This window comes from Typha angustifolia, chromosome 9 (assembly GCF_048772165.1).
Source record: "Typha angustifolia cultivar Huaian chromosome 9, ASM4877216v1, whole genome shotgun sequence".
NCBI lineage: Eukaryota > Viridiplantae > Streptophyta > Magnoliopsida > Poales > Typhaceae > Typha > Typha angustifolia.
Window position 1 is genome coordinate 3,690,932 of NC_133247.1, and position 24,503 is coordinate 3,715,434.

A 24,503-nucleotide genomic window follows, 5' to 3' on the forward strand; every position below is an offset into this window, starting at 1 on the left:
TAAGATGAAGTAACTTTGTGGCACATACAAAAGAAGGTTGTCCACAGTTTTATGTCTCCTACGAAGTAGCAAGCATTTAAACAACCACATAAGACAATAAAAGGCGACAGCAGGCTGAATAGAGAAGCCTCTCATTTCGATGCTTGTCAGCTAATAGCCTGTTGCAACATACAATTGGATACGAAAAGCGTCCTTCTGTGGCTCCTGAAAAATTAAAGGAACCTTTTTGCTAATGCTAACAAAGCAAAAGCAAATAGTTAGCGTCAGAAAACTGGTTCTTTTTACACTGTCACTAGCTTTTTCCCATGATACATTTAACAAGATCTAGGATGCGAAAATAATGATAAAAGAGAGCAGAGTGTTCGCCCTCTAATCCCTCCCTGCTATAGCGATTGCTGCCTGTTAGATTGTTGCAAGGACTTCCACCAATTACAAGGTCAAAACCACCAAACGTGTTAATCATCTGCTCAAGTTTGTCACTGCTGACTTGCTGCACGTCAGGAATCTCGATCAGTTTCCCTTTTTGATTTGTCTGCTCCCACCAACTCCTAAGAACGGTTCTGTTTATTTCAGATATTTCAACAGAAACAACAGCCTTCATGTGAATTCCCAGCCGATGCAGAGCTACCTCAGCACCGCCGATGCCCGAGAAAAGAGAAAGCACCGTCATACCATTTGGAAACATCTCCTTTAACACAGACAGATGGTATGCCACTGTGTCTACCTGGAAGGAATTTCCTAAGGATCGGTATCTCTCCGTCCGGCTAACCCCTCTTGTGTGATTTCTGGGAAAGCCCAACAGGTACTCTATCTCATCTGGTTCTAGGGGTGCAACCTTATGCAGTCCAACCCAAACAAGATTCCATTTCCTGCATTCCTCAAGAACATATTTCTGGACTTTTGGAGGAGGTGGATCACCAGAAGCGGAAAGCGCACATCGGATCCTCTCGGTCAGTTTTGCACTTGCAATGCAAGTTTGCAGGCAATTCAATTGTGTCCTCTGATCCCAGGATGGCCACCACTTCCTTGTCAGTGGAAAAGCATCATGTATGGCCTTTGGTGGCATTGGAATGAGCGGAAACCTATCCTCCAATGGAAGGTTGTGGATGTACCCTCTCTTCCGGGCAGCAGCGCAGAAGTATTTGGAGTCCACAAATTCTGGCTCTATATCATAGAGAAACCGAGAGATAGTTGCCCAAACACCCTTTGGTGCTAGAGCCACATTTTCATAGTAGAAATACGGTGGACCTATAGCTGCCTCAGGTAGCCTTCTGTTTACCACACGCATCCTTTCATTTGGAAGACCAAATCCAACCATTGGATTAGGAAGAAAAACCATTTCACCATCAAATGAGACCTTTTTGACAGAATCTCTCTGACCTGGATAGCATCTTCTTTTGTTGTATCCATTCTCAGTGAACTTCTTCCTTTTGGTGACTCTAACTGAATTATAGCCATAGCTTTGCGAAGGCTGTGGCACACAAATATGAATGAGAATTTACTGATTCCATAAAACTCAACAATCTGATCACAACAGAAAATCACAGATTTAGGGGTTACCTCGTATTCAGTTGAGCTTGAAGCAGTAGATTCCCCGAAACAGCCATCACGTTCTGCCGTCTGTGCAGCATATATGGAGTCTGCTAGCTCTGAAATAGGTGCATCTTGACCTGAGGCAAATGAAAACATAAGATCAGATCCAGGTAATTCTACATAAAGCACTATATATGTATGATATATTTGCAGGAAAGCTCTCTGTAGTTGCTACTCCCAGTACCAACTTTTATTGAGAAGGTCTGAGTGCTAACATTAATATCATATGAAAAAGATATTACCCCAAAAATATTTCATGAACATTTTAAAAATCTGAAAGATAAAAGTACCCCTTACATAATTTGTTCCCTAAATCCCCTTCTCTTTAAGATTCCAGATATAAAGTTTGTGAAGGGCATTTTAATTGTTCAGAAGTAGATGAATATGCCTGAGTAAAGACAAACTTTGCTCAATAAGTGCTAAAGAATGAGATAATCTTCTTTGAGCAGCACCAAAGGAGATCAAAAATGGCCAGACGAAATATAAGAAAACTACAAAAAGAGCAAACCAGGCCATCAACTGAAGGACCGAGGTTTCTACCGGAATAAAAAATGAAGCACAAAATTCAAGCTGATACAATTAGGTAGTAAAGAAAGACTACTTTCCATTCCATCAACCTAAATGAATAACAAAACTTTTCAGATTGTTAAACCCAATATGTCATCCTCAGATGAACCTAGGTATAACAAAAAAAAGGTCAACAAAACATACCTATGTTACAAGCATAAGTTCTGGCTATTTTTGTGACGTTTTAGTAATAACAACATAAAAATTGAATTTCCTTATTAGACATATCTTTCCCTGTTCCAAGTACTCCCTGTTGAATAAATGGGATATCCATTAAAGCTGCAGGAACAGAGCATAAAGAGTTGACATATATGCTGATGCAAGCAACCACATGTAACTTAAAATAGTCATTCTTAACGAACAGAACTTGCATTAATGCAAGAACATGACATAATCTTATGTTTCCATTTATGTTATAAAATAAAGGGATAATTACAACTAGACTTTCTGAACTACTTCCACATAGACCATCTCATCTATTTTTCGTGACACATTTATCCCCTTAACTATCAAAAACCTCCAAAATACCCCTTCCAACAGGTCTTTCCATTAAAAAAAATAGCATGTGAGTGTCATGTAATCATTTTTATGAACCATTTACTCTTATTTTAGAAGGAAAAAAGGAGCAAAGTTGAGGGTAAATTGATTATTTGATGTTTTCTGTTGACACCGTCAGGAGGGTAAGATATTTTTCATAGTTTAGGAGGTCGATATATATCAGAGAAAGATGAAGTGATGCATATGGAAATGGACAATAGTTCATTGGGCCTTATTATTCCCAAAATAAATAACCAACATAGCCAGACCATGCTAGTCAACAGCAACATCCCATTTAATAGGTATCACAAAAAGATTTGATTCACAAGTAAACCCTTAGTAACAAATTTTATGGAAATAGGAACAAAAAATAGCAAAATACATATTTAAATGCCCGAGCATAACTATTCGTGCCAAGTGAATCATAGTTTTACATTGTGAAGACTGGAAAGTGGAAACAATATTTAGCATTTAATAGTCCTAAAAAAGAAAATCAATTCTACTGGAGTCAAGCATTGAATAAAATTAACCGCTCAAATTTTTTTCAAAAAAAAAAGTGATGATTAAGCACATGCAGACAAGTTTAAACACTGCATCTAATGATTAAATGCAGGAAAGTACCGCATCTATCAATGGCTGAAGCTGCCTCATCTGTGGTGAAACCCATCTCCACTAATGTCCACAATTTCTTATCTTTATCAGAGAATTCTTCAACAAAATCCTGTAAATAATCAGAGTAACATTTAAATCTCTAAACAAATTTATTTTAGATCTTGAGAAATAGCCTAATTTCTTGAGTTAATACTAGCCAATTTGAATCTATACCTATGATTGCACACAAAGTTGCAGACTTGCAAAACCACCTATTTAAGTATATCACTCTCACTGGTAAGCCGAATCAACATAAATTTGCAGCCTTTAGGAAAAAAATCTTTGTTTAAGAAGTTTACTAAGTATGGAAACCCCGTCATAGTTTAGATGGAGAACCCTTTGTAGGCAAGGGACTAATTACTAATCATCCTTGCAGAAAAAGGAGAATTAAATAACTTCTGTGATATTTACATCACCAAAAACACTTGCAAACTAGGATAACATATTTTATGAAATCCTAGCTTACCCAAAAATAAGTCACCCTAAGTAGGCAAGCAAACAATTACTTAATACCACGCAGAAAAGGTAAATGCTCAAACAAACAAATTGAAGAAGAAATTCTTATAAGAATATCTTCACAGACCAATATTGAACCTTTTTACATGTATGTACAGATTACGTTGGCAAGATAATTCCAAGAGGCAAGTAAATACTAAATAACTTCCTCCAAGAGCATAAACATGAAGTACCTTATCTTCAAAGTCTTCCATGTCAGAAGAATCATCATCCCAGATCTCCTTATCACTTCCTGAAGGACAAACACCAGGAGAACGTTCACTTTCTGAAGGAGATTTATCTATCGCCTGCACATTGCAACATGCTTTATAAAACATATATATCTTTGTAGCCTGAACACTTTCAATGTGCTAACTATAAAGTGCCACATATGCTCTTACTGTCAAACATATAGCAGAATTCAATTCCGTGGCTCTAAGACCAATAGTATAACTACGCTAATATATGTAATTTCAGTAAGACGGTGCAAATACTCACAGCATATGTAAGCAACAATTCCAATATGGCTTCTGAATCTCCTTCTCCTGCAATCTCGCAGAGCAGAGCATCTTCTTATAAGATGCAAGGTAGGAGCAAAGGTAGGACCTAAAAACAAATGAGTAATGCAGAAAGAACATACGAGCAACACAAAAAAGTACAAACCATTATCCTTAATTGCTTTAGCAACCATCTTCTCGGAGAAGCCCATAGCGACAAAATGTGCCATCAAATTAGAATGAGATGCTCCCCTCTCACAATCCTCCATTGTATACAAAATTTCAGTCAAGAAAGAATGTTACAGTATGACATACTTCAACAAGAACCAAGTTTTACAAAAAAGTAGTTGAGTCAGCTTTATGAACAATTTACAATAGAAATGTCATTCAAGCACATCAACAGTTGACAATTCAAGTAAATTTGGTACCTCAGTAACCTCTATAAGAATTGTTTGATTGTAAAGAACGGGACTTTCAGACTGAAAATACGATATTCTAGGAAATGGAGAGAACGGGAAAGAAAGGCCATCAATAAGACAAGAAAGTGAGGAAAGATTCTCTCCATAGGTTGGAGGAGTAGATTTAAGAGAATGCCTCAAGCTATTTTTTCATCCAAACTCCCAAATAAAAGGAGAACGCATTAGTACCAAAAAGTTGCATCTCCAGATAATAGTATATTTTTTTGTGCATATCAAGGTATGAATTTTATAAAAATGGAATCAGAAGGGTACTAGAGAGGCATGGTTGTGTCTCAGCCAATATTATTGGAGGATGAGCACAATATTCATCGATTAAGAGGAACAGGAGGAAGGAAGAACAGCAGATTTACGGGCGTGATAATGGTTAGGAAATAGACCGATTTAATCTTTTTCGCATCCACTCTTCTCCAAATAAAAATCGACTGTAAATTAAAGTAGCTAGCACCCAAAAAATCACTTTCCGCAACGAAACGCCCCCAATCCAGAGAAAGAGATCGCTACCTTCTTCGACGGCCCCACTTCCGAAGAAGTGGGAGCGTCGGGAGCCGGCGGCTGCCCGTCCTCTCCCGCATCGTCGCTCTCCCATTGGAACTCGTCAACGCCGTCGCTGTCACTAGTCCAATCCTACAACATCCCAGGAGAAAACCAAAACCCTATTTCACCATTTAACCGAGAAATTCCAAACGCAAATGCCGATGGATTAGAAACCGAAGAAAAGGAGCAGCATTTTACGTACCATTCCGATGCGAGAATCTTCCAAAACCCCCTTCTGATTACAACAGCAGCAGCCTACCGGATCAAGAATCCAAATCACTCCGACAACCAAACAACATCGATCGCCGAACGCCCAACGGAGCAGAAGTCGTAGGGCTTCTCGGACTACCACAGCAGAGGATTATATTCTTCCATGGTTGTAGACCAAGAACGAGTTAGAGATGGACATAGAAAGAAACAGCGAGAGAGAGAGAGAGAGAGTAAGAGAGAACGAGGGAGAAAGCGAGGAAGGAGAATAAATGAAATAAAAATGAAGGAGGAGAGGTGAGGAATAAAACCTCGCTTTATTCTATCGCCACGAGCATGAGAATTATTTGTTACTCGATTTTTGGCGACTGGCTCGAAGGGCGTGACGGTAATTTTACCCTCCCCTTCCTCCTATTCTGGTTGGTAAAATTCGCCAGAAGAGGAGGAGGAGGGAGGCGAGGCGAGGCGGGCGTGGCCGGAAAGCGAGAGGGGGAGAGAGCACGTAAAAGAGAACGCAAGGTGAGTTTGTTTGGGATCCTCTGCAGGGTTGTTAATATACACGAGAGTACGAATCGTCATCACTGGACCACAAGGGGGGCTCACATGCTTGTACCCAATGGATCCTGAGCCAGATACACGCAGAGCTGCAGAAGATCCTGACTTGGAAGTTCTGAGGCCTAGGGCGCCGAGTCCACCATTGCTTGTCCCTTGATTGCTCGGATGATTGACACGTGTTATAAGAATAAATGAAATGTTTCTGACACTAAAAAAGAAACCCAAAAATCTCACCCAAGGCATAGCACAGTGGATAGCAGCAAATCTCCTCGGAGGTGTCTTGTGGACTAAAGAGGATTTATTTGTTTTTGGTGTATTTGTGGGTGTCAAAAAAATTGCTCTTTTGATATAATATTAGTGCTAATACAGCTGGCCACCACTAAGTCTATCTATTGGCACGTACTGTGCATGTGATTGATATATGACTGACATATGATATGATAACTCGTTTCGTTTTTCTTACATCAAGTAATACTATGCTCACAAACACTCTACAAATAAATATAATTAAAATTATTTTATTTATTGATAGTTTATCTCTTCATCTTATAACAATTATTATTAATAGATAATATTATGCCACGCCAACACTTTTTGTAAAGTATTTATAGAGTGTTTGTGGGACTCTCTTCTTTTACTTTTACTAGTAAAATAATTATAATTCTCTAAATTATTCTTTCAAAATAAATTTTACATGCTAAATTTTTATATCACAAATAAAATTATGTTCAGATCAATAAATGAGATTATAATGTATAAATAATATCGAATTTAAATTCCAATAACAATGGTTTGATTAGGATATGAGTAAGTTGAGAATAATTCCTTTATGTAGAAGTTGAAATTATAAACATAATTTACTCAAACAACACTGTAATTTTTATGGATTATATTTTTATCTCACTCAACACTCAGCTGATGATACTTCACTTTGCTTTTTAAATATGTTTTGTGTTATAAAGTGTTTATTTGTTGTCCTTATTCTATGGGTGTCAAAAGCATTGCTCTAAGTATTATATGTTTTATTAAACAATTGGTCAACAATAAAAATATGTTGCTTTTGACATACGAGATATATGTGGCTGATATGTGAAATGACAACTCTATTCATATCTTACCATAATAGTGGTAGCAATATTCATAAATAGCCTAATGATAAATTATATAGATTAAAAACCTTATTGTAGATCTAAATCTCCTCATAATGAATGTGTTGAAAACTATTATAAAACAAAATTTATAAAAGTGTAAGATATACGCAAGATGATAGACTATTTTATGCCTTATATTTAATATATATATATATATATATTATTCAACCCATTTAACTTACATGCTTACAAAGAATAATAGTCCAATCTTATCCTTATTTTTATTGTAATGTAATGATCATTGGGGATAAGAAACATTTATCTCTCGTCCCATATCAAGAGTAGGATGGAAAATATCATGATAAAATTATGTCCTTAGCATTTTTATCATAATTCTTTGATCACATTTTTAGTTGTAAAAGTTTATCATTTATCTCTCTTTTTATGTCAGCAACCAAACAGAGCTTATGTCTTAAGTTTGAACATCTTCAGAAGTGCAAAGACAAAAGGAGTTTACTTCAAACCAATGGATTGGATAATATTTGCTAGCTTGCTGCAACAAGAACTAACCAATAAAACACCTGTAATTAAACTAATAAGAAAGAAGAATAGCTTTTGTTTCTCCAGCTTAAACTTGTCCCCCCCCCCCCCTTTCTCTTTTGTCAGGATCAAGAATGTTCACTAGAATTGAAGGTACAAGTCTGAGAAAATGTCAAAATGTACTCAAATCAGCTTTTCACATTCTATAGGATAAGACCTAGCAATGATTGGGTAAGAGAGAATCTGTCATTATATCTTGACAAGATCTTGGCAGTAATCCACAGGTTTCATAACTCAATGCCTGTCGGTCATGGGTTTTTTGTTTTTGTTTTTGTTTTGTCCTCATGATGAAGTTAATCACATTGTAGTCATGTAGAATGATTTAGTTAGTAAGTGTGATTCTATTGTGAAACTTTGCCACTTGAACAGCAACAAAAGTATGGTGAGATATATATATATATATATATATAGCTTATACTTCTTTTTTCAGCAACATGGATTCAGAAAGAATTTAAATAGAAAGCCAATGCTCCAAATGAAAAATATATATATTCTATTGTGACTCTACAATTACTTTAATTAACTGATGGTCTGTGTAATAACTCTCAGATAGATAGATTAATTAGATGGTGTTTTTAGACAAGCTTTTATTTTTATTTCTGGCTGTGCCTCTTCACTGTAAGATTATATAGGATATCTTGCATGGCAAGTTTGTAAGAGAGTATTTTATTTAAACAATAACTACTATTTTTCTATGTGCTACACTTAATCTTATCAGTAATTATCATATTTTTATATATTACATTTTTACTTATGATGTATAAAATATCTTTCTCATGGATATATACAAGTATTTTTTTATGAAACCATACGTTTAAAATAAAATACATGCAAATAATAAATTCTACAGCAATACACACCAAAAAAGAACTCATAAAAGAATGATGGAAGAACAAAAAGAAGACCAGTAAGCACAAAATATATAGTGTATAAATAAAATTTGATAAATACTTTAACTAAAGTTTGATCATTTCCTAATATCACCCTAACATTAATTGTGTAACTTCAAATTGGTTCCGTAGGGCCAACCAACCGCCAATTTAATTCGATCATTAAGAGTTGACTCATAGACATAGTCAAAAAAAATTAAATAAAAGATCTATTTGCTGAAACAAAGACGGAGTCAATCTTGATATATGAGAAAGTATATAATGCTGTTATCTTGTCATTTCTAAGAATCAAAACCATTAGAATATTACTTGCAAGAAAAGATACATATTGCCGTTGCCTTGCTCTTGGAAGAGAAAATTCTATGTCGCAATCTTATCTTTTAATCAAATTACCGAATAAACCGAGCTTTTATGTTCTTTAGTTTTATCCAAGCAATACAATAAAATTAATTTTTATATAATAGAATATTTTACCGGTAAACACGCACCTAGCTTCCGTGTGGGCCCTCCTTGGACTCGATCTCTCAATTGGCCCATAAAATTCCCCATGACTCGAAGTCTACCTCCAATGGCGCCGATCCCGATGCTCTCGATCCCGGAGAAGAGGACGACTCCCACCATCCTCCCAAAATCCGTCGATCGAATCAGCGGCTCCGATCACGACCTCGCCTGCGTCCTCGTCAATCGCCGCGGCCTCGAGAATCCCCCGTCCTCTCTCTCCCTCCGCCGAGACCTCGTCGTCTCCTACTACAACTCCCTCTCCCTCCTCGCGCCGCACTTCCCCATCTCCCTCGAGCGCTGCCGGATCGGATCCCTCTCCTTCACGTGGCACGACGCGTTCGGGGGCTCGGCGGCGACCCAGGGGTCGATCCACTTCGAGGTGGCGGCGGCGGCGTTCAACGTCGCCGCGATCTACTCGCAGATCGGGGCGGGGGAGGAGAGGGGATCGGGGGATGGGATCAGGAAGGCGTGCAACGCGTTCCAGTGCGCCGCGGGGGCGCTTAAGTTCTTGGAGGGGCACGTGAGGGAGAAGGTGTTGGCCGAAGGGACGACGGTGGATTTGTCGGCGGACTGCGTGCAACTGCTGGAGAAGGTTATGCTGGCGCAGGCGCAGGAGTGCTACTTCGAGAAGGCCGTCGAGCTTCAGAAGACGCCCGGGATTTGCTCCAAGGTGGCGAGGAAGGTGAAGTCTTAACCACCACTGGTTTGATAAAATCACTGTGTACTCTCAATTTAAACATTGGAAGAGGCTTGTCAGCGACGAGAGCAAAGATTCCATACTAACCAAGCTAGTTATTGAAAGTAATTTTTATCTTTTAATAAATTAAAGGGTATATAAAATATTTTAGATATGTGACTAGATTAATCGATAAAAAAAATTATAATTTAAGTATTTTCTTATTACTTATTCTTACAACGGTTTCCTATTTAGGAGTGTCAAATTTTACTAATTTATTATTATTTTTTATTAAAAAAATAGATAGTTAAGAGAAAAAAAATATGACTAATTTATTTTTATAATTTAGAAAAGTGATCGGTACTTCTGATTAATATGGCCGGTACTTTCAATTAATTTTATTTCATATCATTTAATCTAAACCGTTTGATTAAGAGATAAATTAATAGTTTTTATTGAATTATTTAGCTAGCGATAAAAGAGTTGGATAAACTAAATTAATAATAATTAAATTTAAATCAGAAAGATATGGTAAATATTTTAAATAAACAAATAAATAAATAAATATATACATATATATATATATCTATATATATATATATATATATATATGTGTGTGTGTGTGTGTGTGTGTGTTTTGTTTTATTTTTATTATCTAAATTTTATTAATATTATTTTAGATGTATGAAAAATCTATTATGTTTTCTCAGTAATTTTCTCTCTAATTAAGATCTTTAAATTCAGAATCTAACATGGTGAAAAAAAATGAAAAAAAAAATACAACTATATTTTAGTCAAACTATAGAGGGATAAAATACAATCAACCAAATTAACTATTTATATAGGGTGTAAAAATAGATCCATAAAAAGATCAAGGGTGTCTTTGTCTTTGCCCCTCTAAATGGTTCGTAGATTAATTATTAGCTCTTTGCACCTCTAAATGCACATTGGGCAAATGCTGCAGGTTGGCCTCTACTACGAGGAAGCATACGAAGCCCTTACTTCTCCTCCACTCGACCGTCACTTGGATAAGAGTTGGGTATCTCATGTCCAACTCAAGGCAGCTCTGTTCAAAGCAGAGGCTTGCTATTGGTACTCCATGGAACTCCATGGGAAAGGAGAAATCGGAGAGGAAATAGCTCGACTAAAGATTGGACTTAGTGACCTATCCAAGGCCAAGAAAGTTGCCAAGGGAGTTGCTTCGACTCTCATCAGAGCTGCCTCGAGATTAGAGGAAAATATGAGATGCGTCCTTGATAAGGCTGACAGAGAAAATAAACAGATATATTATATGAGGATCCCAGACGCAAGCTCTTTAGTTGAAATACCCGAAGCTTCTTTGGCCAATTCAACTCCTATGGACGAAATTTTAGATGCCAACAAGAAGAGCTAAGGTACTCCCCCTTTTTCTTTTCTTTTTTTTTTTGGGGGGGTGGTGGTGGTGGTGGTGGGGTTGGGTTCCTGAGAAGAAGGGTATAACTAACCTTACCTTTTGTATATTTATAGATTTATTTGTTATCTTCTTATGTGTGAAGAAAAAAAGAAAAGAAAAAAAAATAGAAAATGGAAGAGAGAAGAGGTTACTAAAGACTCCAGTCGTCTTCCTCAATGTTTTCATCTTTAGTTCCTATGTTTTACTTTGAATGTCTCAAAAAACATTCTGCTGATAACTTTCTTAACAAATAATAGTGATATAGAGAAGTTAAATTAATTATAGGTGTAATTTTTTTTTATATTTTTGAATAAGTTTTTTAAATTAAGGTAAAAATAAAAGGGGATCGATTTTCAAGATTAAATTAGGAGTAAGGGTATAATCCAATAAAGCCGACCAAACAAGCGTTGACTCTTGCTTTGAAACATAAATTTTCTATCGTTGAATCCTTTGTGCTTTGCTTTATAATGCGTGAAAATTTATTTTGCTAATTTTCTTAACGAACAATGATAGAATTAGATGAGTTAACTCAATTATATAAGTAAAATAATTTTAAAACCCTCAAGTAATATTTTAATATTAAATTAAAACGTAAAATGAACCAAATTTAAACATTAAATTAGAGGTAAACAAATATTCTCTATTCCGTTGGTAATTGTAGATTGTCTTTTTTTTTTTCATTTTCTCAATCTTGTAATTCTTAAACTTTATTAACTCTAACCGAACGAGAATTATCTTCAAAAAGATTAAAAAAATTTATGTTTAATAGCTAAATATTTAATACAATTTAATTTTGCAATAATTAATGTCGTAAGTACCTCTAAAATAGGTTTAAGTGCATGCCCATGTGCGTGGGCCCTCGTCTTGCACCCATAAGATTCCTATTAGGAAGAAGAAGACGAAGATTAAGATATGGGCATTGAGATATTGTTCTAAATTATTATGTTTGTCAAGTTGTTTCTTTAAGTTAATTATATTATTGAGCTGTTTATCAAGTAGAGTTGTTGTTACAATTCGATTACATAAATTAAGTCGAGTCAAGTTATTTACTTAGCTTTATCCTATTATTTTGAATTTCAAATATATCAGAGTAATCCGTATGTAGATTCGATCCGTTAGAAATTTTATTTATACAGGGGTGGACATCGTACCTTCAGTAGCTACCCTATCATATGATTGTCCATCACCACTTTTGGCCGTCCGCCACCTTTCGACAAGAACCATTAAAATCCTAACTTTTGAGGCTACCTCTATCTAAATTTTTATAATTTTTTTACCTCCGGATCAGTTAATATTTGATTCGTAACATTTATTTAGCCAAACCACCGAGCTGTCAAATAATTTTCTTCGTAATAATTATTTAGAGTTTGAGTTGATTTCATAACCTTCCTAGTAGTTAGTCAGAACAATACTTATCAACGTTACAATAATTAGTTATAAGGTTGAGAGCCCTTATATAGACAACAATCACATGCATGAGAGAAAATTACAAAGGTATTATTTATAAATGGAATATTTTATTTGTTAAAATAAATACCATACACTCGGTTAAGATTACTTAATTGTAGAATTAAATTAAGCCTCCGAAAGAGGTAAGAGACAAATCAAAGACTCGTCTAAATAACCTAGCAAGATCGAAGGATCCGAATTAAACTATTGCTGTTTCATATCAATGGTCATATATGCAATATACTAGAAGACTGAGATATGAATAGTTTGAAAAATATCAATTAAAATTGATAATATATTCTATTTGTATAATATTCTCATGTGCTTATTAAATTAAATTTAACTTAGGATGTTGTCGGGTATTCTATTTTTTGTTGTTGTATTTTTACTATAATTATACAATAAAAGTGTAATTTATAAGTACCAAAACGAAGGGAGAATTTACCGAACTAGGACACCAGATTTGCACAAAGCTGAGCCAACACAAGTGAAAAAATAATAGGTTCATAAACCCGGTTACGGCTTACTGCGTCGCGTACCGAACCAAGCCACATCTCGCCGACATATAAATAATACGTTCATAAACCCCCCCTTCCCCTTTTCTCGTTCTTCGTGCAGAATGCAGAACCAAGCCACATCTCACCAATATAAAAATTGTCATCGTTCACTTTTCTTCTCCGTTTGTATAAACCGGCCGTTTCTCGCAGGGCCTTTAGAGCGCGATAATCTCAAAGTACTCACTTGTTCATCTCCGGCGGCGTTTATCTATGGAGTCACGGATGCTTAAGGTCAAGGAGAAGAAGACGACTCCCATCTCCTCCAACCTTATTCGAGGAGTTGTCAATGCAAGCCACGACTTGCGTTGCTCCCTAATCAAGCGCCTAGACGTCGAGAAGCCCCTCGCCGACACCTCAGCCTCCTCCCTGGTCGAGCGACTGGAATCCTACCACGGGTACATCGAATCCCTTTCCGCCCTCGAGGGGCCCATGTTTACCGTTTCCCTGCAGCGCTGCGGCCTCGAGTCTCTCTCCTTCACCTGGCATGACGCTTTCAAGAAGCACAGGAATCCTTTCAACTTCTGGAAGTCCAACAAGGAGACGCAGACATCCATCCAATTCGAGAAAGCGGCGGTTTTTTTCAATTATGCGGCCATCTACTCGCAGATGGGTGCGGCGGCGGATTGGAGCTCGATGGCGGGGATCCGGAAGGCGTGCGATGCGTTCCAGAGTTCGGCGGGGGCGTTTAAGTTTCTAAAGGAGCACGTCTTGGATACTGACGTGGTCTTGTGGGAGAGCATGGATCTGTCGCCGGAGTGCGTGGAGGTGTTGGAGAAGCTTATGCTGGCGCAGGCCGAGGAGTGCTTCTTCGAGCTAGCGGTCCAGACAAACAAATCGCCAAAGGGCTGCTCGAAGGTGGCTCGGCGGGTGCGTATCTTTTCACTGTCAGTTCCTAACTTGTTTGTTTGGATTCTCGAGGGTTCTCTTCTGTACTTATTAATTCTGCGTACGTTTCGGCGAGAACCTAGATTTCATGCACGACAAATTTTCTACTTCTAGTCCTTAAGTTGATCGGAGTACTATTTTGGCAACTGTTGCAGGTTGGCCTCTGCTACCAGACAGCTTATGAAGCATTTAATACTTCTCCTCCACATATTAAGAGACACTTGGGCAAGGCATGGGCATCTCATCTGCAGCTAAAGGCTTCTCTATTCTATGCTAGGGCCTGCTATCACTACTCTTTGAAACTCCACGACGACAAAGAAATCGGAGAGGAAATAGCTCGGCTAAGGATCGGGATTACTACGCTGTCTGATATTGCCAAGAGAACTCCCAAGCGAGTTGCTTCGTCTCTCATCGGTGTTGCCTCGGGATTAAAGAAAATTATGATATCAAAACTAGAGGCGGCTAACAAGGAGAATAGTCTGATCTATTGCATGCGGGTTCCAACCGAGAGTTCCTTGACCGATCTACCGGTCGGATGTTCTCTGGCTTCGTCTAAGCCTATTAAAGATTTGATTACAAATCCGATGGAATACTGACATGGTAGAGCAAAAACAAGGTTTCGATCCTCTTTCTTATTCCCCCCGCCTTTGTTTTGATAGGTTTCGTGTTCCGTTAATATCTCATGTCTGTGCTGGTGTATTTATACCTTTTCTGGTATACTGTCGTCTGTCGGAGTAGGTCTCCGGCCGGCGTGGTGAGGAAAGGGGTCTCCCCCCTTTCTCGTGTGTTGTTAGACTTCCCCCATTCGTAGTAACACGATGGTTGAGTTGCATGTACCGCTCAATTCGTAGCGAGACAATTTGGTGGAGTGGATGTCACGGGTTGATTTGTTCAGTATTTTTATGCTGTGGCATAGAATGCTTATTGGTTTGGTCTTTTTGTGAGAGACCTCATTGATCTCTAAGTGTTATCGAGTTTTCCTGTCTTGTGGAACTTTTGATTGTTCTGTACCTCTTTAATTCTTTGTCAAAGTGTGATGTATTTGAGCTACATTCAATCGGATGAACGTTATAATATAAATTAAGGCTCAAGGCACGAACGAAGAATTCATACTTTAAATTATTTTTAATTAATTTTTTATTTTATTAAATTAAATAGTAATTAGATATTTGTATAAAGAAAAGAAAGAATTAAGAAATAAAAAAAGTAGTAGTAGAAGAAGAAGAATTAGCAACAATAGAAGATGAAGAAAATAAAGCAGAAGATGAGTACGAGTCATTTCTCTCTCTTATAGTTTTCTGTCAATATTTAATGAGGTATTAAATGACAGAAAAGACAAAATTAAAAAGAAAAGTAAGAAAAAACAGTTTAAGTGCAAGAGAAATTTTAAACGACCCTATTTGATCAAATAAAAAACCAAGTAAATTTTCGATGCAAATAATCCTTAAAATAATAGTAAAAATAAATCAAAATATAATATTAAGTTAGGAGTATTTAGGCTTTTTTATTTTTAAGGTAACGAAATATTCTATACTCAGTTGATTATTGTTAGCTAAAATTAACGAGACATTAAAAAGATAAATATATGAGGCATATCCATACGATAGGATATATTTATTATGAATAAAATTAAAATGTAGAACATTTTTAATAAATTTTCTTAAAATTTATCTGGAAACATAGATGAGTCTATCATTTACTTTTTCAAATCACAAACATATCATTTAATCATGTTGCAGGGTACTAACTAGCTAACAATATTTACCGAAAAATAAGTTATAACGACCGGAAAAAAAAATTAGAAATGAAATTTAATTAAGAATATATTAAAAATGTAGAAATAATAATAATAGTAATATAAGTTACCCACATGGAGTAAAGACAACAACAGCTTATAATAATAATAGTACTCATAATAAGGATACTACTAATTAATGTCTGCAAATTTAGAACTTGTTTTAATAGTAGTACTCCTATAAGAACTCTTTTACCAGATAAAAACTGTGAAAAGTTTCTGTTGACTAAGGTCAATGCTCTCAATCCCGGAGGAGGAGGACGAGGAGGAGGAGAAGAGGAGGAGGAGGAGAAGAAGTAATCCACCATCCTCCACCAAATCACGGAATGGATCGCCTTCCGCCGCGACCTCCTCCTCTCCTACAGCAACTCCCTCTACCTCCTCGAATCTCGCTAGCTACGAGAGTTTGGCTTCTCGAAGGAGCGCGCGATGGATCGAAACAGGCGTTCGGCGGAGTGCCGTGAGGATGATGGAGAAGGTTGGAGGGCTTCTTCGACAAGGCCGTTGGGACGGGGAAACCGTCGGCAATTTGCTCCAAGTTAGATGGCGACACAGGTGAGTTTTTTTCTTTATCATTTACTAAAGGCAGGTAAGTTGTTAGGTCAACCGGTTCGAGTCTTTGGCATGGGGATATTCAAGAGTCAAAATCTAGATATGGGTTTAGAGTCAATTATTTTTAGATACAGAGTTTGTATGCACTTAGGTCATACTAAATTTTGCCTAATATGCTAAGCCCTATAATCTAGGCTTTGAGTTGTTTGTATTACTGAATTATTATTTTGATCTAAATTACATCGAGATATTGCTCCAAGTTATTATGTTTATCGAACCGATTCTCTAAGTTAACCACATCACCGTGCTAAGAGTATAATACTTATCAACTTTACAATTATCAGTTAATAAGGTTGAGAGCCCTTAACTTGACAACAACCACATGCCAGAGAAAATTGCAAAGGTATTATTTATAAATAGAATCTTTTATTTGCTAAAATAAATATAATACCTTACACTCTATTAAGATTACTTAATTATAGAATTAAATTAAGCCTTTCAAAGAGATGTGAGACAAATCAAAGACTCGTCCAAACAATCTAACAAGATCAAAGGATCCGAATTAAACTATTGCTGTTTAATTTCAATGGTCATATATGCAATATGAAATAATTTAAAAATATATATCAATTAAAATTGATAAAAAATTCTATTTGTATTCTATTTTCTCATTTGCTTATTAAATTAAAATTAACTTAGGATGTTGTCCGGTCTTCTTTACATTATTTGTATTTTTACTATAATTATAGAATAAAAGTGTAATTTATAAGTACTAAAACGAAGGGTGTATTTATCAAACTGGAACCACAAGGTATTCAAATTTGACTATTTGAGCCAACACAAATATTAAAATAATAGGTTCATAAACCCTGTCGAGCCTGGAACCACAAGTATAATTATAGAATAAAAGTGTAATTTATAAGTACTAAAACGAAGGGTGTATTTATCAAACGGGAACCAACACGGTTTGTCATATTTGAGCCTACACAAATATTAAAATAATAGGTTCATAAACCCTGTCGTCATTCTATTTCCTTCTCCGTTTATATAAACCACCGTCCCTTGCCGAGCCTCTAAAGCTAATCTCAAGTACTCATTCGTTCATCTCCGGCGGGGTTTATCCATGGAATCACGGATGCTTAAGGTCAAGGAGAAGAAGACGACTCCCATCTCCTCCAACCTTCTTCGCGGAGCTGTCAATGCAAGCCACGACTTGCGTTGCTCCCTAATCAAGCGCCTAGAGGTCGAGAAGCCCCTCGCCGACACCTCAGTCTCCTCCCTGGTCGAGCGACTGGAATCCTACCGCGGATACATCGAATCCCTTTCCACCCTCGAGGGGCCCACGTTTACCGTTTCCCTGCAGCGCTGCGGCCTCGAGTCTCTCTCCTTCACCTGGCATGACGCTTTCAAGAAGCCCAGTAATCTTCTCACCTTCTGGAAGTCGAACGAGGAGACGCATACATCCATCCGATTCGAGAAGGCGGCTGTGTGGTTCAATTTTGCAGCCCTCTACTCGCAGATGGCGGCGGCTGATTGGAGCTCGATGAAGAGGATCAAGAAGGCGTGCCATGCGTTCCAGAGGTCGGCGGGGGCGTTTAAGTTTCTAAAGGAGCACGTCTTGGATTCTGAGGTGGTCTTGTGGGCGAGCGTGGATTTATCCCCGGAGTCCGCGGTGGTGTTGGAGAAGCTTATGCTGGCGCAGGCCGAGGAGTGCTTCTTCAAGCTAGCGGTCCAGACAAAGAAATCGCCGACGTGTTGCTCGATGGTGGCTCGGCAGGTGCGTCTCTTTTCAATGATCAATGGAGAGAAACTAAACTGCAAATTAAAATTGATATCTCCTTAATTCATTACAACTGAGCATATATATATATATATATATATATATATATATATATATATATATATAGTTTATTAAATAATTCTGTTTACGTTTCTGCTAGATAACATGGATGCAATTTTTCAGGTTGGCCTCCGCTACCAGAAAGCTTATGAAACCCTTAATACTTCTCCCCCACGTGTTAAGAAACACTTGGGAAAGGCGTGGGTATCTCATCTGCAGCTCAAGGCTTCTCTATTCTATGCTGAGGCTTGCTATCATTACTCGTTGAAACTCCACAAGGAGGAAGAAATCGGAGAGGAAATAGCTCGGCTAAGGACCGGAATTAGTAGGCTATCTAATACTACCAAGAGTTTCATTGCCAAGGGAGTTGATTCGTCTCTCATCGATGCTGCCTTGAGATTAGAGGAGAATATGACATTAAAGCTCAAGAGGGCCATCCGGGAGAATGTTCTGATCTATAGCATACGGGTTCCAACCGAGAGTTCCTTGATCGATCTACCGGCTGCTGATTCTCTGGCTTTGTCTACGCCTACAGAAGCTCTGATTACAAATGCAATGGATTACTGACATAGTTGAGCAAAAGAAAATCTTGCCCTTTTGTTTGCATAGGTTTCACGTCCACTTACTGTCATGCTTGTGCATTGTTTTGGTTCACTTCTTCAACTTTTGTACATATATATATATTTATTTTGCTGCCTGTAATTAGTATATGAGCTTATGAGCTGTAAAGAGAAAGAAAAATCTTAAGAAAAGGACGTGGACGAGTCGATGGAGGATCAAAGTCTCTGCGGACCATTTATTTTTGTTTACCTTCTTATTTCTCTGTCAAAGTGTGAGGTTGCAACTTCTTAGTAAACTTCTTAGTCAATTCAACTCCTCTGGGAGAAAAACTTAGATGCCAAGTAATGATCCCTGTCTGACCACCAAAAAAGCCTTGACTCTCGCATTGAGTCATATAATTTCAGAAAGTTTATTAAAAGCACACTGTGTTTTATATTTATTAGCAGTCACATCCTATTATATCATTCAATCCCTTGTGTTTTATCTTTAATATCTCAAAAACTTTCTCCTTAAGGGTATCAAGATATTCTATATTCTCTTGATTATTATTAGTTAAAAATTTAATGAGATATTAAAAATAAAATATATGAGGCATATCCATATGATAGGATTTATTCATTATAATAAAAAAATTAGCAGTTAACCCTATAAAGTAATGTGACAACAAGTGAACAAGAGCTTATAATGATAATAGTATTCATAAAGTGTGATATTAATAAGGATACTATTAATTAATATATGCAAATTTGAAACTTGTTTTAATGGTAGTACTCCTATAAGAACTTTTTACGATATAAAAATTGTTAAATTTAATCGTTTTCTTCTTGTTCAAAATTCAAACATCTCTTTGAACCTCAATTACATAAATATTATTTAAAATCACGATAAAAACTTTACGTTGACTAAGATTTTATATTATTAATGGCTGCTTATAAGATGAAAAGGCCCTCAATGCATTCTCCCTTATGTTCATCCCTATGTATCCAAAGAATTATAAATTTATAATCAAGTTATTTACTTCATAAATAATTTATAAGGTAATGACTTGGGTGACCATCCAAATTAACTTTAGCCTCTTTGCTCGCAATTGGCCCCACTTATATCTATTACACTTAAAATTCCTTAAGTTATATTTAATTTCTAAAAATTTCTTGCATTCTTTAAAAGTTAAATCATTGTTATTATTACTGTGCTCATTGAAGAGTTTTAGCAATGGTTAAAAAAAAATGAATTGTGAATAATGTGGTTAAGGTTGAAAACAATTTTAGAACATTCAGAAATATTTAAATTATATAAGAATATTCACTTAGACGGAGCTTTAGATTTTTTTTTAATTTATTTAAAAAGGATAAATTAGAAGACTACTCGAGTTTTTTTTTTTTTTTTTATCATTTATGAGCTTGAAGGCTAGATATAGTCTAAAGGGTCAACCCTCCTTAGATATAAAAGCACTTAGCCCCGTTAAATTTTTAACTACTTATCCAAGTTTTAAGCCATATGTGTCGTCAAACAATTACTCTGAGCTAAACGCTGTTAAAATCTGATTCAAACCCACACGCTGTTGAGCTATTCCGTCAAAGTTAATTGACACTGCCGAGCCATCAACGGAATAAAGTCAAGCCACCAAATAATTTCTCCATAATATTTTTTGGAGTTGGAATCGAACTCATGACCTCCTTAGTTACAAAGAAAGTAAACTGACATTTACGGAGAAAGTATTTATCAACTCTATGATTTCAAAATCTAAATTCTTATTTAATTTTAATTTTCTATTTTGGAATTAGATTTAATCTATGACTCAGGATTATACAACTAAGCTCATCAACTCCACTAGATTGGATCAAAAAATTTGAACCCGACTCGAGTTCAAACTCGATCTTGAAAATGCATTAAGTCTAAGTCATATCCAAGTTCGAGCACAATTTTATTCTAGCTGGCCAAATCCGACTCGGTCCGTGTGCACCCCTATATTATTATTATTATTATTATTATTTATTCCAACAGTAATCCCTGCCGGATAAACTCTTCGGGCCGTAGCCTTTGGGAAACATAGAATGCATCAAGAGATGGAATAATTTCCAATTAGAATCCCAAACTGGAATTAGAATGCCGATAGCGGCAACCGCCGCGACGTCTTTCGCCTCCTACCTCATCCGTCGCCAACCGCCGCTATCCCCTCCTCTCCGTTCTCCTCCCTCCTTCGTCTCTTCCTTCGCTCCGATCCCATCCGCTTCGAGACGTTTCCATGTCCGAAGACGCTTATCGTGCCAGGTCGCCATCACCAGCGACATCTCCTCCTCTTCGGATACGGCGAAAGAGGAATCCACGGCGGCGTCTAAGGTTGGGAGAAGAATTAGGGTAAAGGTTCCGGTTAAGGTGTACCACGTAGCGAAGTTGCCGGAGCTGGATCTGTGTGGCTTGGAGGGGGTAATTAAACAATACGTTGGGGAATGGAAGGGGAAGCGCATCACCGCCAATCTACCTTTCAAGGTTGAGTTTTTAGTTCCTGTCGAAGGCCAGGCTAATCCAATTAAGTTCTTCGCCCACCTCAAGGAGAATGAGTTCGAGTATATAACCTCAGATGTTTCGGATTGAGACATGGATTTGCGACCGTAGGTAAAGATTCGTAATTTTTTTTAGATAAATGTTGGAATCGATGAAATCCCACCTTGTTCTTTCTCAAATTGGGATAAGAAAAAGACCATATGATCCAACTGGCAAGTAAGTTCTTTTATCAGTTTGCACTCAATTTGTTTCTATGATTATAGCTGGGTTGTGTTGTATAATTGGGCATCAATTTCTGAACCAGTTTGTTGTTGTCTTCCTGATTACACCCATAAAACAATAAAGTTTACAACAGATCCTATTGATGATCTTGTTCATAGTTGGAATGAGAGGATACTGCGCTGATAGCGTTGTCGCCAAAGGTATCCACTTCATTTCCTTATGCTTGCTGATAGCGTTTTTGGTTTCTCTCTTAGTTTATTTTCTTTTTTAATCTTTTAAATAGATTGTGGTTTGTGAAATTTGCTTACTTTGATAGATTGTGGGCAAATCTTTGATTTTCTTTCTGTCTTGGCAAAAAGATCAGTCGCATACATATTAGTTGGATGATCATTGAATTGATCAATCTCTTGAAAAGTTTTCATTTAATTGTTATCTTTTATATCCTATCAGGGTTTCTTTTTTCCATTGCTGGTTTCTAGTATATGAGTCACTTGGAGGGCTGTAAGGAGCAGCACCCTTGATAAAAAGAGGCTTCCAAGAGTAGCGTAATAAAACACTACTATATTACTTGAATTTATTTAATAACAAAGTTACGCCATTCATTCAAATGTAGTAGTCCAGGAGATATTAGGGAATGTTTCACTGGCATGTCCCTTTAAATTCATCTGAGGGCAAAGTTCCAATCTGGTGCTTGTATGTATGCTCATGTTACAGCTGAAGAAGTATATATATATATAGGCAGGCTTTTTCATCTATTTAGGCATAAAGAACACTAGCATCATGTCTTTTAAAACATTATATGTTCAATTGAGCAACAGGGATGCAAGTTAGGTCATATTGAATTATTATTCCATTATATTAGTTTGTTGTCATTAGTTCAATGCTGCTGGATATGATTTACCTGCAAGTCCGTATTAGAAGTGATAAGTTGAAGTGTATCAGGATACCTATATCTATATTCCCCGCAGGAAATCAGCATTCTTTCCTTTTACTTTGTACATCAAAATTTGAACTCAGTTTCACCGTAATTTTATTTAACTCTTCATTTAACAAAACACTCTCTCCTCAGGGCTTGCAGTAAGGTAATCTAGTCCTGCTTTCATGGATTTAAATCAATCTGTTTCATTTTTAGTCAAATTGATATTAGACGGGAAAACATGTAAACCAAAACATATTGCTCTATTTCTCATAATGAATGGTCAATGAAATGTAAAGGCAGCACTTTCCCTAAGAGCCTTATCTAGTTTCGACCAGTTAATTCTATTTTTGCATATATAATTCCTGATTCAAGACAGACATTCATGAGGTTGATAGTCTGTGTACACTAATGGGTGCATAATGCTGAACGAATACGTAGAATATTCTCTGTTATATCTGCAAGGCCTCCTTTGTCTTGGCCAACACTAGAAAACTGAGAGTATCTTGACATTATAAGGGCCCATTCGGAAACTCTAGTTCTATTTAAAATTTCAGAGAAGGCTTGCACATATAAGCAAGTTATGAAGTATCCCATGGATACTATGATTCATAGGCACATATAGTGTCATATCTAGAAGATGGTTTTAAAAGTTTCTAGAACTCACGAAGATTGCACTGCAACTACCACCATGCCTCAGTTAGTTTTGTGATTGTCTAATTGTATCATCTGCATGCCTGAAAACCTAACATTGAGGATGAAAAATATTTACAATTGAGAGCAGACAAATATTTTAGATGCTAGACACAACTTGCAGAGTGATTGATATAGCCTAACATTGAGGATGAAAAATATTTACAATTGAGAGCAGACAAGTATTTTAGATGCTAGACACAACTTGTAGAGTGATTGATATATATGTAGGAAAATATATGCAGAAACTATGACTGTTGGGACAAGGCATTTTTCTAGGTTGTCCTAGGAGATTTCCCCATAATACTGCAAATTATTCTAAAGTTGAGATCCATGCGGATTCTCAGTCCATCAGTTTGTAAATCTAGGAGTTGATAAAGACAGGGCCCTGAAGACAAATGGATGTCATGGGATTGTTTTGCTTTTATTCTATTAGATCTACATGGCTGTGCACTGATATGAATTGCACATGATACACTTTTCGTAGACTATCACTTGAATTCTATAAATGCTGTTAGAAATTATTCAGTATAGAAGTTTGTTTAGAGCATAGCAATCACTGGCTTAAACTATAACACTTTTAGCTGAAATTATATCTATAGTTTGCACACGACATAGCTTCTTCTGTTATAAGATCTCAATATTTTTTTTCAAAGAGATGTATGTATAATCTTGAGAGGTGGAAGGCATATATGATTATATCCTTTTTCATCTGGTTGACATCCACCAGGTTGGTTGCTATAGTGGTGAAAGTGGCATAAAACTCCAATTACAGATATTGTTCAGGCATTTGTAACAAGTGCTGCCTATGTTATCCTTTGGTGTTATCATAGTTGTTACTCTCCCAGGCACAGTGAAAATGAGTTTCCACTTGAGAGAGGTTCAAATGTCTCATGTATTAAGTGCTCGTCACATTGCTGTAACACAGTATCTCTCATTTCCAATTTATATAGATTGTGTTCCTTCTTGCATGATTTAGATGATTACACACTTCCGTATGTCTTTCAAATGTCTAGGTTTGAAAATAATGGGAAAAAAATAAATGGAAATATAATATTCAATTAAAGGCATTACATTTACTTGATGCAATGGAAAAACTTGCAAACCATGAACCTGATATTCTGGGTTTAATATATGGAAACGAGTTTATAGATAACGTTACTTGGTATCACTTCCCTTCTTCGTGTTATTGGAGGAGGAGGCAATTTAGGATGTAAGATTAC

General features: G+C 36.7%; 4 protein-coding genes across 5 annotated transcripts; 3 read left to right on the forward strand and 1 right to left on the reverse strand.

Moving 5' to 3' along the window:
- Positions 1–178: 178 nt before the first annotated feature.
- Positions 179–6,233, reverse strand: LOC140766715 (DNA (cytosine-5)-methyltransferase DRM2-like). The gene is made up of 9 exons (XM_073106288.1): positions 5,872–6,233; positions 5,556–5,721; positions 5,321–5,443; positions 4,507–4,603; positions 4,342–4,388; positions 4,038–4,151; positions 3,319–3,418; positions 1,561–1,670; positions 179–1,471 (listed from the first exon to the last, which is right to left on the reverse strand). The coding sequence occupies exons 2-9, from the start codon at positions 5,556–5,558 to the stop codon at positions 293–295; spliced, it is 1,773 nt and encodes a 590-aa protein (XP_072962389.1). The 5' UTR covers positions 5,559–5,721; positions 5,872–6,233; the 3' UTR covers positions 179–292.
- Positions 6,234–8,692: 2,459 nt separating this feature from the next.
- LOC140766716 (vacuolar-sorting protein BRO1-like) lies at positions 8,693–11,272 on the forward strand. Its single transcript, XM_073106290.1, has 2 exons — positions 8,693–9,879; positions 10,838–11,272. Exons 1-2 carry the CDS (start codon positions 9,244–9,246, stop codon positions 11,264–11,266), a joined length of 1,065 nt encoding a protein of 354 aa, XP_072962391.1. The 5' UTR covers positions 8,693–9,243; the 3' UTR covers positions 11,267–11,272.
- Positions 11,273–13,487: 2,215 nt separating this feature from the next.
- LOC140767643 (vacuolar-sorting protein BRO1-like) lies at positions 13,488–15,143 on the forward strand. The gene is made up of 2 exons (XM_073107638.1): positions 13,488–14,178; positions 14,352–15,143. Exons 1-2 carry the CDS (start codon positions 13,522–13,524, stop codon positions 14,790–14,792), a joined length of 1,098 nt encoding a protein of 365 aa, XP_072963739.1. The 5' UTR covers positions 13,488–13,521; the 3' UTR covers positions 14,793–15,143.
- A 1,091-nt stretch (positions 15,144–16,234) lies between these two features.
- LOC140767569 (vacuolar-sorting protein BRO1-like) lies at positions 16,235–19,067 on the forward strand. Of its 2 annotated transcripts, XM_073107534.1 has the most exons (3): positions 16,235–16,546; positions 17,688–18,320; positions 18,507–19,067. In XM_073107534.1, exons 1-3 carry the CDS (start codon positions 16,535–16,537, stop codon positions 18,948–18,950), a joined length of 1,089 nt encoding a protein of 362 aa, XP_072963635.1. In that variant the 5' UTR covers positions 16,235–16,534; the 3' UTR covers positions 18,951–19,067. The 2 variants fall into 2 exon arrangements, with proteins under 2 accessions (XP_072963635.1, XP_072963634.1); XM_073107533.1 differs by lacking the exon at positions 16,235–16,546 and having other exon boundaries at positions 17,300–18,320.
- The last annotated feature ends 5,436 nt before the right edge of the window (positions 19,068–24,503 follow it).

Coding starts and splice junctions, on each gene's coding strand:
- LOC140767643 (XM_073107638.1), top strand. CDS start 13,522: ATGGAGTCACGGATGCTTAAGGTCAAGGAGAAGAAGACGACTCCCATC. Junction 14,179..14,351: donor GCTCGAAGGTGGCTCGGCGG/GTGCGTATCTTT, acceptor CAACTGTTGCAG/GTTGGCCTCTGCTACCAGAC.
- LOC140766715 (XM_073106288.1), bottom strand. Junction 4,604..5,320: donor AAGTGGGGCCGTCGAAGAAG/GTAGCGATCTCT, acceptor TATACAATGGAG/GATTGTGAGAGGGGAGCATC. Junction 4,152..4,341: donor AATTGTTGCTTACATATGCT/GTGAGTATTTGC, acceptor TGCAATGTGCAG/GCGATAGATAAATCTCCTTC.
- LOC140766716 (XM_073106290.1), top strand. CDS start 9,244: ATGACTCGAAGTCTACCTCCAATGGCGCCGATCCCGATGCTCTCGATC. Junction 9,880..10,837: donor GCTCCAAGGTGGCGAGGAAG/GTGAAGTCTTAA, acceptor CAAATGCTGCAG/GTTGGCCTCTACTACGAGGA.
- LOC140767569 (XM_073107533.1), top strand. CDS start 17,667: ATGGAATCACGGATGCTTAAGGTCAAGGAGAAGAAGACGACTCCCATC. Junction 18,321..18,506: donor GCTCGATGGTGGCTCGGCAG/GTGCGTCTCTTT, acceptor GCAATTTTTCAG/GTTGGCCTCCGCTACCAGAA.